At 42.9% G+C, this 17,203-nt stretch overlaps 1 protein-coding gene across 1 annotated transcript in view; it reads left to right on the top strand.

Moving 5' to 3' along the window:
• Positions 1-17,203, top strand: part of spega (striated muscle enriched protein kinase a) — a 38,919-nt gene that overhangs the window by 1,142 nt on the left and 20,574 nt on the right. Inside the window, exons 2-5 of the mRNA XM_070930290.1 lie at positions 11,610-11,708; positions 14,295-14,433; positions 15,585-16,490; positions 16,686-17,113. Of these exons, the coding sequence (XP_070786391.1) occupies positions 11,610-11,708; positions 14,295-14,433; positions 15,585-16,490; positions 16,686-17,113 (1,572 nt within the window). The remainder of the gene's footprint in view (positions 1-11,609; positions 11,709-14,294; positions 14,434-15,584; positions 16,491-16,685; positions 17,114-17,203) is intronic.

The following is a 17,203-nucleotide window of genomic DNA, read 5'->3' as shown; positions in this document are numbered from 1 at the left end:
CAGCACAATGAGATAATAATGTTGTCAACATGATACAAAAAGGTTGGACAACTGCAAATAGATGTCAGCTGTGAGGTTTGAGGCTCTGGTGTGAGCCCAAGCTCCTGCTGTGGTGTTGATTTTATCACCACAGTTCAAAAACGCTCAGTGATAATAAGGCCCACATGATACCTGAAACTTTTGATACTAAAGGTTTGAAAGAGGTTGTCTTGACTGTTGATGACGATGTGGGTTGCTCTGTGGGAACATGAGTGTGGAGCAGTTTCTATTTCCCCTTTTGGAGGAATGGCACAAGCTAACAGTGTCTTTCTGCCGTTTCCTAAATGGAAATACTTTGGTGGGACAGTTTCGCTCTGGGTGGCCGTCCTGTCGACATAAATTCCCACAGCAAAGCTCGCAAGACATAAATTATCTTTTTGAAAGGCTGTCCCAGTGTACCGTAAAACAACTCATTAAGTGCAGGCCATGAAATAAACTAATTAGTGCATTTCTAACATGTCTGGGTGCTTCAGCATGATGGGTTTGAAAGATTGTCTATTATTTCCCAGTTTGCTGTATCTTGCCTTGCAGAAATAAGGATAAGGATAAGGATTTGTCAATGAAGCAGTGCTTTTTTTAAACTCAACTCAACTCAACTCCCCTCTATGCCCCAGTAACTAACCCTACTTGTCATATGTCATAGTTTGCATAGTGTGTGTCTGTGTTTTCCACGACTATGAAAGAAAACATGGAACAAAACTCAAATCAAAACCTTAAATCAAGTGTCTTTTCATTACTATTCTTTCTTATTATGTGATATTCATATTGAAGGTGTCTGAAACATGTTTGGTTCTAATAAGATGGAATAATCTTCTACCATTGTTGCTAAAAGAAGAAATAGCAGATATTCTGTCGTTTTAGATGAGAGCTGTTCATGCGAAATCAGGTATAATTGCACTGCAGCTGCATTGTATTACAGTCTTTTGAAACTGCAGTCAGATTCTATGGAGTGGTGATTTTCTACTTTGTTAAGGGCCTAATGAGCTGAAATTAATTTGCAAGTGATTTCCAGGGCTGGTCTAGAGTTTTCAGTGAGATCATTGCTGGATGGATTTGATCACGGTCTTGCTGCCTTGGCCTGTGGAGAGAGTTGACAGGTGAGCTCACATGTCACCAGCTTTCACACTGTGAGCTGGCACGCATGGTCCAGCTGGCTTATCGCTCAGCACCTCTCTGTCTCGGTCTGTTCGTTTTGATCTTCTCCCTTCAATCCAGCTTTAGTTCCTCCTTCTTGACCTCTCTTCCTTATTACCCATCTCTGCTCTTTGTTTCTTTCTTTTCGTCCGTCTCTCACTGCCTCTTCTTTTGTCTCTCTCTGCCGATTTCAGCTTGATTGAAGTTATGATTTAAATTTATCTTACAATGCTGCAAGACAGTACAGATACCATGCAGTTTCTTTTGGCCTTGTCTGCTTTCTTTCTCCTCTATGTCCAGAGCTGTAGACTTGACTCAGACTTGACTGGACTGTCGTGAGACTTGACTCACTTGAGACTTGACCCCTTTCTCAGGCCTATGCATTGAATAGGCCAGAAAATGATATATGTAAGAGATATATAAAGTCACAAAACGTTTGCTCGTTTAATGTTACTGTTTACATGAATAGCAAACGGATAAAAGACAGCAATTTTTTTCACCACGATGTCCTCATTTCTATCCATTTTCTGGGTCCTACCTGTCTTACTATGTCTCTGACCTCTGCCTCCCTCTTACATCTCCTCTCGCTCTCTCTCCTTGTGGTTATTTATGGCCTGGTATGTGCCGTGCCGCCTAGAGGGCTCGTGCTCTAGTGATGTGTGGATGCCGCCGGCCCCCTTCTCCGATTGCACCAGCAGACATCACAGATAATTATAGCATCACCGCGGTCAAGACGCGGCGCTGTCACACTCAATCACAGTCAGCGTGATGAAAGAGAGAAGGGGAGGGAGTGCTGGGGGGGGGGGGCACAGTGTATTTGTGTGGGTGTCTGTTAGTTTGTATTTTGCACGTGTGTGTGGTTAGTTTTAATGGCTGTTCTGGCTGCTTTTAAGCATCACTCAGTGAGTCAGACAGACAGTCAGGTCTGCCACTTTAAGATATCACCCTGAGAGATCAGACCAACCAGAAACCAGCGTAGTGCTGTGTCACAAGTCTCAACTACTTTATTGACGTCACCCTCAGGCGTATACCTTTTGATTAACATACTGTCAGGCATCTAAAGGCCGGATAAGCAGTTTGATGGAAGCTCTGAAAAAGCGGCTCATCGGTCACCTGTGGTATTTTAAGCTACTTCTATAATAGAAGATTGTCGCATTGTGACGCAGGAGAACGTCCCAGACTTGACTTACTCATAAGATAACATTTGAAAAGGTCTTTGTTGCACCTTTTTAAAGGAGTGGTTTCCAACCTGGGGCTCGGGACCCCATAAGGGCTCGCAAGATAAGTCTGTGGGTTTGCAACGTGATTGACAGGATAGGAGATATGATAGCAGAAACAAGTATATTTCTGCTACAGTTTTTTAGATGTATGGATTCTGTGATGAGGGTCCGTCAAATACGGCACTGAAACGAACCATTCCTATTGGAGCCGGCTGTTTCGATGCAGTCATCTGTCAGAGATGTCGTTTTCCAGCAGCGTTGACCCCCAATATGAATACCAGAGGGTCTGTTACGTCACCTGAAAGACATCTATAAAGTAGAGTGACAGGTTGACAGAGATGGTTCAGTACTACTGTACAGGACAATCAGCTCTAATAATACTTGCAACCAGACATCATGATATCACGAGACAGTCTTAGTAAATGCCCATGATGATCTATAGTCACGTTCTTGTTTATATTACAATGAATTCCACTGACGCAAAGCATCAATATTCATGTATGTATGTAGTCAGACAGTCTGAACTTTAGTTTTAATTCATTCAAGGCGACACTGTTATTTTCACCTCCAGCTCCAAGGTTTATGAGCTGTTAGTTGTTGGAAATAGATCCACCTCACTTCAACTGGTGTCCCTGTAACTGTCCCATTGTCCCATAATGTATGTGCAGTTGTAGCTTATCATTAATGGTGTATTACAACATGTCTGCCTTGTACTAGAGTTTCAAAACTCCCCCGTAGTCCAAGCAGAGTGACCCACAGAGGACAGGAAAGGTCATTCGGTTTCTGTGTAGTAGTGTGTTTAATCTCCTGCAATAACTGGGGGGGGGCAGGCTCTCTGAAAGGGGGTGCAGAGGGAAAGTACAGTACAACTGAAGGGGTTGTACTATGCAAGACTCGAAATAGACCGCTGAAGTTGGCAGTCAAAGTTAGGGAGGACTGTGGGAAGACGGGGAGAGGGAAAGAAAGACAGACATGGGCTGAGGAAGAAGTTTTAAGGTCTAGCAGCCATCTTAAGACAGCACATCCTTGCTTGACCAATTCCTCCTTTCGTGCTGCAGAGGAAGCCATTTTAAAGACTTCATATTAAGGGGAGATGAAACTGGGAGAACTGTTGGAGTCATTTTGAGGAAGTTCCCTAGTTTTAGCGGTGTGTCTCGATGGGAAAGACTTGTACTCAGAGGAGAAGTTATTTTGGGCAGAAGTAGTCAGGAAGACGAGAGCCATGTTGCGGAAGGAGCTGCTAGATGCACGGAAGGCTTTGCGGAGCGCTAGGGAAGGTGTGAGTGGGCCGAGAAGCAAGAAGCAGAGAGGTGAGTGGGAGCTGGTATCAATAAAAAAGAATATGTACTACGATAGCATAACATGGTTTGTTGGGGATCCTTTAACAAGTTGAAGTAAGAGGAGGATCTCACTCCTGCAGGGAATTATAAAATGCATACTCAACTAAGCGAACAGCTGTAATGGAAATGAAAACAAGGTAATACACCTGAGGCCGTGTGTCTCTTCTGTGCTTTGCCCTGTTCTATAAAGATGGAGGATTTGTACTGCAGGCTTTACTTTAAGGTACAGCCGTCCTGTTTGCAACAGTGCAGATATGGATATGTGTTGCCCATGAACACTCAAGTGTGCTGCAGTTGAACCTTAAACCCACTGTCTGCTCAGTCAGTGTCTGTCATAGACCATACACAGCATGGCGTTCCTGCTCTCTCCCTTCTTATTGGCCCAGTCTTCTTGTCTGGATTGCGACTGGCTTACATTGGCATACTGGAGCAGAGATAATCTATAGCTGCTTGATGATTCCACATTCTCTAAATATTAAGTGGATTAACGATACAGTACAATTAATTAGGTTCTATATTCTCACGGGGCAGCTGAGGCAATATGTGAGGGGAAAGCCAACGCTGGTGTTTGGTCTGGCAAACGGTGTGTTTGTGTTCCATCCCTCTGGTACACAGTCATTCACAGGAACCCTCAGGGATCTGGTCTGGATTAGGTGGTAGGATCGGGTTGCGGCGTGACTGTCAACATTGGCCACTGTCATTTGGGAAACAACCTCCACAAATGAACTGAATCGACATACCAACACTCACATTTGCTTCTGAAAGGTTTTGGGAGGCAATGTACAGTTTTTGTCCCCTTTACTTTCGATTTTCTGTTCCAGCATGTTCCTTTTAGATAACACCTTGTGATTTTGTTTGATTGTATGAAGAGTTAGATGTTTAGTTTTGAACAATTTGGGGTTTGTTGCCTTGCAAACTGGAACCCAGCTTTTGTATTTTGTCCCTGATCTTCAAACATTTTCATTTCTTTGCTAACAATGGAGGCACACTGTATAACACAGCATTCATTAGTCCGTCCTGTTGTATTAAATATTCCATTTTGGAGGATGTGGAATAAAGGCTGTGTCGTAGCTTAGAAGTATATTATCATTAGACTCTTACCATCAGATGAACACCAGGCGGACATAAGATACAGTGAGGTATCAATGGTCTTTTGTGCATTTAAATATGGCTTCATGCTTAGTTTATGAGCAACAGAAATGTACAGAAGACTGGTTACAAATGTAGACATACATGATATGGAAGGCCTGGTTTCACATGACAAGACATGGTCTGCACTGAAAATCAGAAACAGTGTGATCACAGTGTGATGTAACAGCAGCAGAATCTGTTTTCTGTTGCAGAGAGATTATGCCAGACTTGCTGCTGATAAAGCTGTATGCCTGGAAGGCATCCATCAAGGCTGCTCCACAGAACGCAGCCTCTGTCACAAAATCAATGGGTTTCCGTGAAGTCTGCTTACTCTCTTGTTGTTTTAAGCTAATTAAACTATAGCATGCTCCAAATTGCACCTGTCCAAAGTCTTTTTAAAGCTCATTCAGGGTCTGATTTCTCCATCTGTGTTGAGATTGCGGAAGACATTTGCATATGTAGGTCAGGCCGAGTGAACAGAGACGCTTAAATCCGACCCGTTTTATTTGCACAGGCACATCTGATACATGTTGGTCAATAATGAGGATTGGCTTACGTCCAAGTCTGTGTATACGGCAGGTTTAAGCAGTGCAGAGGACAATGTGGCCTCGTGAACCGTCAAACAAAACCAGATTCAGTGAGATAAATGTCATGCACCAGTAAAATCCAATTATCTATTCTTAATGGCTGATATTTCATGATATCCCAGCCAGAGATTGGTTGAAGCTGAGTCGTTTTGGCTTTTAGTGAGCATAAGACAGAAAACCTCACGAGAGATATTTCCAAGCAGCATGAAATGGAAGCTTCACCAGCGTATCTGGCCTGGATGATGGTCATGGAATCTTGTGTTATGATGGGCTTATTGATCCGGGGGCTTTTGAACTGTTACTTGGGGGTGTATCCCATATCAGGCATAAAGCATTGGTATTGATCGCTGCACTTTCTGCTGGACCGAGTGCCTCTCACTGGTGATGGATGGAGGAGGAGTGCGAGGCGGGCGAGGGTGAAGAGAGGGAGGTTTGTTAAAATAACAATTGCAAACTGAAATCCACTGCATCTAGGTTTGTCTTAAGTGAAAGAGTATGCCTATTTAAATTTAAATCTAGTTTGCGATGTCTTTAAGATGAGAAATACCTCTTGTAGCTGGGTGATAAAAAGAGCTAATGACCAGAATCAAAATCCTTCACTGTTTCATGGCAGGACTAAATCTCACATATTGATTCTGTGTTTACAAGACCATAAACAGTAACATGCCTCACTTAACAACACTAAAAAGCACATTGTTCAAGTCAGCAGTCGAGGATAGAAAAGCTGCTGCTGAAATGTGAACGCGGATTCTGGGTGGTTAGTTGGAGAGGGAGGTCTGGGTCTGCCTGTAAGTATTTTTAGATTAATTTGATGGAGGAGGTGTGGGGAGCACAGATGTGTCTGAAGGAACAAATAACAGAGTGTGTGAGAGTGAGTATTAGAGACAGAGGGAGAGGTTTTATATAAATAAATATATATATAATGATTTATTGAGATGAAAATAAGACAATAGAAGGAACAAACCTTTCGGTTCTAGTTAGCTAAAATTGGCTTTCAGCTCATTGATTTGGTTTTTGGTTTTTGATTCACCTCACAACATCAACCTCGTTTCCAGATGCAGCAGGTTCTGTGTTGATGTACTCTCAGCATGTAATGGCAGACAGACAATGTTAGCAACCAGCTGGTGAACACTGTGGAGCATTGAGACACTAAAGAGCCAGAGATTTCCCTCAGGAGTTGAGGAGAGACCAAATAAAGCTAAAGCAAAGTGAATATTCTTCATTTATTAACAGTGGCTTGTTCCAGCTTCACAAATGTGAGGATTTCCTGTTTCTGACATTGTATGTGGCATAAATCTGGGTTTTGGATTGTTGCTGAGACTTGCATTGAGCTCTGGAAAATAGTATTTTCAGTTAACAGACGTTTAAACCTAAAAGTAACATGCATCATGCTGTAATCCAGTCGGGGGGGAAATGTGTTTGCTCTTCCAGGCCAAGTAGCCCTCGGTTGCTGGAGGCTGTGGTAACCTTGATCCTATCACTGGTTTAAGCTAACAGACATGGAATATAGGTAAATAATTGATGGCTTATGGGTTTTGCTGAGGGCTGCTACCTTCTGTAGAGAGGAAAACAAAGGAAAGAGGAGAATGGACTGTGAAGTAGAGGGTGTAGGAATTCAAGTTGCACATTTATTATTCTAAGAAAACACATATTTCACTCCCCCTCCCCCCTCTTTAATGTCTAGCCCTTTCATCCCCTCTATCCTATCATCTGTTCCTCTTGCTTTCTCTTTCTGTTTCTCCTCTGCTTTCCCTCCTCCCTCGTGAATCTTTTCCCCACCAACCTCGTCCCTCGCTCTCGCCTCCACTCTCTGCTCTCCATCTCTTCTCTTTCTGTCTCCCTCTCTCTTTCTGTCTCCCTCTCTCTCGACTCAATCTTGCTCTCTAGTCGCTCTCATCTTTCACTCCTGCTGCTCAGGAAGAAAGTCAACATGCTCTGTTGAAGCCAGTTGTTTTCTTCCTCATTTTTCTCCCTCCCTCCTCCCCCTCATGTTCCACTCTCGTCGCTGCAATCAAGACCAGCACACCCCTTATGCTCAGACTTCCAACCCCCACCTCCTCTTGTTCTGAGTGTGCTCTCGGTTGAGGCAGAACGGGCAGAGGGGGGGAGTTGGACAAACCAGCTGAGAATTGCCCCTCTAAAGGCAACGTCTACGTCAGAGAGGGACGCTGTTCACATCAGCGGATACACGCTCAGACACAAAGACACCTGGCTCCGGCTTATTTGCATCCTCGCTCTTTCTCCCCGTCTTGCTGCCAGACTGGAGAGTAAACCCACCCACGCACAAAAGGAGGCTGAATCCCGTTTTGATTCTGATTTTTTTGTTGATGCCACACCCTGGGCTTATTCGGGTTGTAGGGATGTGTTTGTGAGCTCATGCCACAGGTAATCTCGCACACTTGACAGGAAGCACTACTTGAAGAGATGAAGAAAATCTGGTCCAAGAAGAGATTTCAGGTGAGTTTACTCCTTTTTCGAAAGAACTGCATTTAATTTACTGCGATATTAAGCCACAGTATATCCGCATTGTTTGGTAGGTTTGTACATATTGGGATCATGCCACGCCCTTTACCTGATAATGAGATGCAAATTTGTAAGAGATAACAGTGGTAAAACAAACATTTTTAGGAATATTTTGTAGCACCACTATTTCATATAATATCAATAATGCTAAATAAGTGAAAGTATGAATAGGAGATGTGATGCTTGCTGTATTTTAGTTGCATTTGTTGTCAGCCCAGGAAAACTCTGGTTGCCAGGTAGAAAAATGCATTTTAATAGAGTACAAGTAAGAAAATCATCTGTCAGGACCCTCACACTGAAATACTAAAAAGGCTCAATAATTCAGTCCAAATTTCTGCCGTACCGTTCACATTCTGGTGAAATATGTACCTTGCCTTGGCAGTCGTGACAGTTTTGTCATATCATTAGTAATTCTTTAACAGATCAGAAATTTGGAGCAGATGAAAAGTGTGTCAGTAGGCTACACTCCATGGAGACATGAGAATCAGGGCAGCCAGTCACAAGGGCTGCGAAGTGAGCATAGCACGGGATAAGGCTGATTTCTGATGGTCGCTTTGCCTCCTCTGCTTTCTGCATCAATATCAAACCCCTGACACTTTTGCTTCCAGCGGGAGATTTGTGAGAATAATGCTGGTAGGATTTGGATTATACCCATAGAATATTTTTGAGACATTTGCCAAACGCAGCCTTTTCAAAAGGATGCCGTTTGTGGCTGGGTTTTGCTGATATGATTGCCTTGAGGCCATAACAATGGAGATCACGACAACGATGGAAGCTTCTGGTGGAGTCTGTCAAACAGCAGTTACCACCAGGCAACAGTTAATCAAATTGCCTGGCACAAAAACATCATCCAATGGGGAGTGCGCAGCAAACGTGGGGGGAAATGAGTGTGAAATGAGTCATTTCACTTTGCACTTTTGCTACTTCTGCTTTCCATCCGCTGCAAAGCAGTGAGTCATTCTGAGGAGCTCTCCTTGGTGCTGATTGACAGACTGTCCAAGAAGCAGTTTTACCAACTGCTTCATCAGCAGGGACACTTAACTCAAACGTGGCCTGGAGAGTCTGTCAGATATTCTTCACTCTAGAAATTCATCCGATTATAGATATGGCTTGGCGATAATTCAGTGTTCATTTGTCGACTCGAGGGGGGAATTGTATCGTGATATGATCATATCATGTTTTAGTTTCTCAAAAGTCTGTCTAGATTAGTTCTGTCTGATGTGATGGAACAAGTTCACTGCATTGAATGTCAGTTTAACTGGAGAAACCTGCGCGAGCTCTATTCGCTGATGAGGACCGGGAGAAAGCTCCAAAAACAAGTGGACCTTATCTTACGTCATGCTGATATCTAGTGTTTCTTTCCACACAGTTCCCACACAGTCAACTCTATAGGTTTACCTTTTGGAAAACATGTTCTGAAACGATGACAAATTCTAGTACAAATCTTGCACACTGAAAGTGAAATATCATGCTGCTATTCACACTTTCTACTACTTAGAGTTAAGGATCCGACAACAACATTACTTTTGGGTGAAAGGGACCTTTTGCAGTTTGCACTCTTTTGTGTAAAACAGGATCTCTGGCTGTGTTTACTGTTGAATAATGCATTTTACTCTATCTTGTTTCAGAGAACTGGGCATTCCACACGGACATTTGGCAGATTTACCCATGGTGTGTTGTCAGTATGAGCTTTACACCAATTCTACTCTATCATAGTCAGTTTTGTTCTTTTTTTTTTGTTGAAAAATCTAAACTGCTGTGGCCTTATGATTTACTGAGGCCTCTTCCTCTGTTTCTGTTTGTGTTTTAGCCTTCGACAGCATGTGCTTCACTTTGATTTATCCCTCTAATAAGTCTTTTATATATGAAAGCTGCTGTTGTAGAACATCTATATTGCTTTAGTGTATTTACGTTTTTACTGCTTACAACGAGAGTGGGTTTTATTATTGTACATCCACCCCCACAAAGCAATATTTTTGTAATTCATGCTGTTACCTCCCTGCATAAAATCCTTGAGTGAATAATGTCTGGCCTCGATGGTTTATGGGATAATATTTGGCAATATTTGTGCAATCTATGATCTAAGCCAAACCAGAGGCTTGCTGTACTCGACTCCAAATCATATTTACAATCCAAGTGAAATACAGTCCCTCATAATTACATTGCTGAGTCGATTTCCCTCGCCTGGTGTGCAAGCTATTTAACTTCATTTGATACAGATGGGTGGATCTACATACCCACACCCAGGAAAACGCACACATGCTGATAGCAATATAATGACTTAATGGTGATTGTTCATGTTACGTTGGCTTTCTTATCATTAGGCAGAACCTTCTGGAATTATCTAATCAGGATCTGACTTGATGTGAGGCCCAATGAGGTGCAACCTATTCTGTGGTTGTCGTCCTCCTCCTTCACGAGCTCTCTAACCAGTAAACATATCTGTCAGCCACCCAGCACTTTGGCTGGTGATTTTAGACTCTAATGGGTACGAAGAGGATTGGTCGTGTGGGTGAGAGAGATGCTGGTTTCCATAGTAACGGTGCTCTCCCGTCTGCCCTCTCTTGCTGCCACTATGGAAGCGAAGTTTTCCGCTCCTGCCGAAAGCAAAGCTATGGTAAACCTGCCTGTCTTGATTCATCTTTAGTTTACTTCTCTTTTTTCATCCTCCCGTCCGTCCCTGCCTGACTTCATCTGTTCGCCCTGCTGATGTAATGTGACCTCAGCCACAGAGATGTGGTTTCAGGCAGTTTATTTTCATCCTGTCTGTGGTTTCTGTTTCTCTGTCCTTTCCCCTTTATTCTTAAATATTTACGATCAGCTTCCTCGATAAATCACCACACCTGCATATTTCTTTCTTCTTTCTGTTTTTGAATGTTCCTGATTAAATTAAAGACCACAGTCAAGTGAATGTTCTTTTTGTTGGCACATATTTCAGTTTCTGTGTCCATATCTCCCGTTCATCATATCATTTTGTAAATGGTTGGCATTTTCTTCACTGCCGCACAGAAATATCAGTTCATGTTGTTTCACTTGATCCTTTGAAAACGTTACCCAGTAATCTTCTCATGATTCTCGTCAAATTCTAGTTTGGTTTAAAGTCATATTGTGAAGAAATCATTCTAAATATTTTGTGCTATTTTGAAACTTCATTGAATTGTGAATGTGCTTTGGTTAAGAGGCACTTTGCTTTAGTAGGGTGTGAGTAATTATTTAACAGGTGACATGGGTCATGTTTATCGAAATTTTAAATAGAATAAAGTAAAAATAAAAGGAACAAAGCGGTCAGTCTAAATAAAGAAAGCTCACCCTGCTGTTTTGCTACCAAAGTCAAACAGATCCAGCCCCGAGGAAAGGGCATCTACATATTCCCCTCCCCTCCATGTATCAGCCATGTATTTTTATAAGCCACAGCTGGCTTCATGTCACGCTTGAGCTTCAACCCATTTATTTCACTCTGGGGGCTCTCCGCGGCTCTTTTCAAGGACCCATCAAACTCTGTGCCGCAAAGCAAATGTGAAACGTCATTTTCACCGAGACTCTGTTGTTGTTTTCGGCCTCCTCTTCTCCTCCACCTCAATTTCTCTCTTTCTCCATCTTAACTCATCTCTGTGTTTTACATCTCTGTATTTCAGACTCTGAGACCACAGAGGATGAGACCACAGAACCTCAGATGGAAACCAAAGAGGGGCCCGGGAGGCACCATGACAAGGCTGGACGGAGAGGAATTTCAGGTATTACATCTAAAATCTTGCACTTATAGCACTTCCTCTTCACAACTGACATTTCAGCATTTTTCTCTTTAAATTTATACTTTTATAGTTGCAAACAGGCAATATTTGCAAAATAGTAAGAAAGGAGTGCAGCATACACATATTCAGTAGCTCTTTAAACCTTATTTATGAGTTGATAGTCAATACGGATTTACTGCAGCACCAGCATCGCTGCCAAAAACACACTTCTACAAAATTATGATTCAATGCGGATTGATAGATTTAATGGAGAGTTATTATCAGCTTGGTCCAAGACGTGAGTTGGATAAAATCTGATATGGCAGAATGCATGAATCCTTCATTGTGTGATGCAACATTGTGACACACTGCCCTAGTTTCCAGCAGGGAACCTGTCTCAGGTCTGGATCTCACTATGCGGCTCCACAGGGAACACACAGCCTAGAAGACTGAGGCTGTTTCTCCTACAGTAGATAAATAGGGTTGAAGCTAATGGCACCAATTATTTTACTATATTGTGTGCTTTGCCAGTTTAATTAAATTAGGATATAAATGTAGAGCATTAAGTTTAAAAGCTGATGATCAGCCGAGATAGAGCTACAGTACATTCACTAAGTGGATGTTAAGGGACTCTCTTAAAATTGAGTTATTATGAGACTTGTCTCGTGCCACATTTTTAACTCTGTTTGCATTGTTGACATACGCTACATAGATCACAACATTATGTGTGTGGCATTTAAAAATGTCAGACGACAGACTCAACATTTCTTCTTTGGCTTCAACTAATCATTTTTTAATTAATCCGTTGATAATTTAGTCCCTAAAGTTCTGTCTGACTAACAGTCCAAACCCCAGATATATTGAATTCACAATGATATAAAACAGAGGACAGTGTCCTCATATCTGAGAAGCTGTCAGCGGTGTATGTTGTCTTTTTTGCTTGATAAACAACTAAACCGATGAAAGATTAGTTTCAGCACTATTTCTCTCATTACCTTTGTCAGACCTGTCACATCCTGTTTTGGTTTAGAGCAATATCATTGGACTAAAGGCAAATCTGATTAAACCTAAAGACTGCATGACATTTTGACAAGGAGGGGGCCAAATAAATGCTGATTCACTCACACTTGACCTCTTAATGCAAATGTCTAAAATGCAAATGTGAAAGGATTTCCTTGAGTGTCAGGCTTTAACCAATTATAACCTAACGAGTCTTTCTCTGTCGGCATTGCAGAGATCAAAAGAATTCCTGAAAGAGTATTTAGTCATTTGCTAAAGTGGTGTTGGTACATTGGTGTCACAGAACCTGCATGCCCTCACTACCCGTTCTTAACCAGGCAACAGGATGTCTGAATATAGATCCGAAATATTGACACCCTTCTCCTCTGCCACAAACAAATTATATTTTCTTCCCTCGCCTTGCACCACAGTGTTTGCACTTTCTAAGCTTTCGTGTTGGCGGGCTGACTACGCCCTCATCACGTCCCTCTGGAGACACGCAACCAAAAAAAAAATAGACAGAGAATATCAAATGAGGGAGGGATGAGGTGATACATCATTTGTTCTCTTCAAGGAACAGATTCTGGTTGCTGCATACAAAAACTAGAATGCCTTGTTAAACACAAGCAAGAGAAGAAGATTCGGTTTTGTGTCGCCCCTGACAGACCTTGTTTAGTTCCAGTGGACATGTATAAAAGTAAAAATGAAAGGTGCTGCCCGACCACCTCGCAGAGAAATGAAAACAGAATTTTGAAGCTCAATATGTCGCGGCCTTGTTTTTTGGCTTCATGAGGAACTGATGTTCGTTTTCTGATTGTGGCGCTGAGTCAGTATCATTTGTGATTGCAGCAGGAGTCTGTCGTTTTATATCCTCGACACCATCGCTGTCTCAAGGTTTACGTCGTTAACGTAAGATGCTGACCGCTCTTTTTTTTCGCTGCCAAAGCAGTCCTGTCTCCGTTCCTCATCACTAAAATGTCAATCATTACCTGATTTGCGATGAGGGAGGATCTCTTTAAGTGGTGCACGCTCCACAACGTCGCCCTTCCACTTTCTGTTTCATTTCCTGTTGTCAAGCAATCAATAGACTCTTTATCCATCTTACTCTTTTTTTATGCTTAATGATGTTCCTGCTCTCCGTTTTACGTCAGTATCCGTCTCAAACTAATGCTGAATCGTTCAGTTATTTTTGGCTGGAATATACATAATACAGACTTAAAAACAAAATGTAGGCCTTATTATCCATGCTTTCTTGTACATTACATCCTTAAAGAATAAGATATTTTGAAAAGGAGACAGTCTAAAGAAGACAGTCAAGAAATGAAAGTGCTTCCACCAGAGCTTAAGGGTGTTCCAGTATGATAGTCAATTCACAAAAGGTTTGACATTAAACAAAAATAGACTAAAAGGTTTAATACACATGCTCCATCCTTCCATAGTTAATTAAAAAACCTGGCAATGAATTGACCTTTCACTAACACTATTGAAACATTTATCTTTCTCTCACCTCTTGTCTCTCTATTGAGGGATAACTAAACTTTAATCAACTCTCTCTCTCTCTCTCTCTCTCTCTCTCTCTTCTTTTTCCAGGTGAGGGAGGGGGGATGATGGACTATAACCCAGATGCATCAGATCGCAGGGCCACCCTCCCCGGCGCCTATGACCCCGTGGTGGAACGAGAGCTCCGCGCTCTGGGCTCCCGCCCTCCGGGGCCCCACTTGGACCCCACAATACCAGCCAGGCAAGCCCTTGGTGGGGCTCCCACTGAGGGGGGCCCCCCTGTCCGTCACCTGGGTGTGGAACCGCTGATCCGGGCGTCTCACGCTAACCTGGCCCGGCCTGTTCAGGGGTCAGAGGAAAGTGTTTCTGTAGGCAGCGACTACTATGGGAGCATGTTCAGCCTCTACAGAGGGAGAACATTTTCTATGCCGTTATAGCACATGGCATTTTACTTTTAGGACTCCACTAAAAAACAAGAAAGACTGGCCACAAACCCCAAATTGCAAAGAAAACTGACATATAAGACAAGACATTATATCCTCCACAAACCCAACTCGCAAAAATTGTACTCCATATTTTATAAGTTCCATTCAAGCTTTTTTTCATACAGTGTTGTTACTTCCCATTTTTATTTTGATGTCACGCTTTCCTTTGACTCTATTTTTATTGCTGTGAGTGTGGTTTGGTTTCTAACAATATTACAAGTCTTACACGATATCATTGTTGATATTTCTTATAGCCATTAGAGAGGACACAATGGTACAATCTGCTAATATGTATTATTCAGCACTCCTGAAAACTGTGATCTCTTTTTACCCACTGCATGTTTTCTAGAGCAGCCCCTCACTTTTGGATTAACACCATATCTTTATAGGTTTGCTGTGGCATGCATGGGTTGCTGGCTTTGATCCAAGCTAATATTAGCATGAATGTTCTCACAAATTAATGATCATGTGATTCACAGGTTCTCTTTAGGCATGATGTTTTTGTATTTGAAGTTAAAGCAGGGGTATTTTTTCTGGCATTTTGTAAGAGTTAATGTAAATCTGCAATTTTGTTGCCGCAACATGCCTACAATTTCCAATTACTGTCTGAGAGTGTCTTCCACTTCACCACAGCTAGATTGAGTTCTTTAGAAATCGTGGGCAACATTATTTTATTTCTATTCTTTGCTCTGCCATTTCATTTGACACTGTCTGATGTGTTGCTCTCTGAAAATGAGACAAAAAGAGCACAGACAAAACAGAAGGAACTCGCTGGTGAATATGAAAACATAACAAGACAAAATGACACAAATGGAGGTTCATTTGCTTCTTTATTACTCTTCCAACACCGATGGCAACTGCACTAGAGCTCTAACTTCACACCTCCATTTCCCCTCAATCCTCATCCCTCTAGGACTGCTGGCGAATCACAGGGGTTCTCCCCCCGTGTCCCCCTGTCTTCTCCCCAGCCACTTCCCAGTACAAACAAAAACAGCATCAGTACCCCAAAGCAAGATCTGGATATAATCAAACCTTCAGATCAATCTTCTAAGACAGACCAGGCATCAAGTGTTAACAGTGTTGTCATGACACCCAAACTGGCTCGCGCAGGGCCCAAGATCTTTGACAAGGTCCGTGCTTTTGAGGAGCGAAGGGCTAGTGTGGATCTGCCAGGGGGAGTTGGATCTGTATCAGGATCTGGATTTGGACGAGCAGCTTCCTTCGACTCAGACGACAGCGGAAAGAAGACAGGAGGCCCCAGCAAAGAGGAGGGCCGAATCCTGCAGGGCGCAGCCCAGAAGCGAGCAACATTCAAGCAACGGGCCTCTTCTTTAGAGGACAAGACGAGCTACTCCCAGAGGGTCCAGAGCTACCAGAGCAAGTTCACCGAAGAGCTACAGAGGATCAAGAAACTTGTGGGGAAACCAAGCTTGAAGAAGGCGTATTCCACTGAGCAGCTGTCGCCAAAAGAGAGGCTGACCACGGCGAAACTAGAGCCCATTCCTCCCCAAGTGGTTAAGAAGTTGGAGGCGAGGGAGCGAGCCCTGGAGGACAGAAAAGTTGGGGAGAGAGAAGGGGACAGCAGATTGCAGATTTCCCCTCAGGCCCAAGGCAAAGGTCAAGGGAATCAAAGTAACAACCCTGAAAAGGATAAGATGACACAGCCAGATTCACAGGGGAAACCAGTGGATAGCTCATCACGAGGACGCACAGGGAAAATCTCTGTTACCATGGAGACAGCACCAGTTCACCAGTTACCAGGACAACCATTGCCAACAGCCACAAGGACAAGCCTCACCAGGTTTGGAGAAGATTATATTTACTCATGAATTTCTGTGTTTTTATAAATCATATGTATGTGTGTCTCGTGTATTTTTCTTTGTAATATTAGTTATTTGTCAACAAATCTGGACACAAAATTGAAAATTGATTTTACACGACTTGAATATTTATGTCACACTTGTCGGCATTACATAACAGTTGTCTTTGCACGCAGGGAAACCCTACAAAGCTCTCTGGCAGCTGACAAAGACGCACTTGTTGCCACTTCTCAAAAATCCTCATCCCTGTGCAGAGACCTGTGGACAGATTCAAAGAGGGACACAAAGATGGACAACAAAGCAGACCATAGATCACCAAGTCCGAGTGGGAAGAGAGCATCCCCATTAACTGTGAGGGAACCAGGGTCCCAGTATCCACAAAAGCCACCGCGGCTCACCCCATCACCGACTCCTTCCATCAGCCCTCTCCTGAAAAGGAGAAAGGCGGAGGTGGGGCGGACGTCTCCAGCCTTGAAAGTGAACATCCCCACTATCCTGGTGGAGGATGAACCCATGGAGACAGAAAGCAACGAGGGAAGCAAGACCAGAAGGAAAGTTAGCAAGAGCAAGAAAGGCCGTTCTCAACCCAGGTCTCCAGAGGAAGGTAGGACATATTTTATGGTGATTGTTGATAAGCGGCTTTGTAGAAATCTAAATTAAGCCACAACTAGCAGCAGGCACCACTGATGAATGT

Source organism: Enoplosus armatus, chromosome 24 (assembly GCF_043641665.1).
Source record: "Enoplosus armatus isolate fEnoArm2 chromosome 24, fEnoArm2.hap1, whole genome shotgun sequence".
Lineage (NCBI taxonomy): Eukaryota > Metazoa > Chordata > Actinopteri > Centrarchiformes > Enoplosidae > Enoplosus > Enoplosus armatus.
The sequence above is the reverse complement of the archived record's forward strand: the minus strand, read 5'-3'. Positions and strand labels throughout refer to the sequence as shown.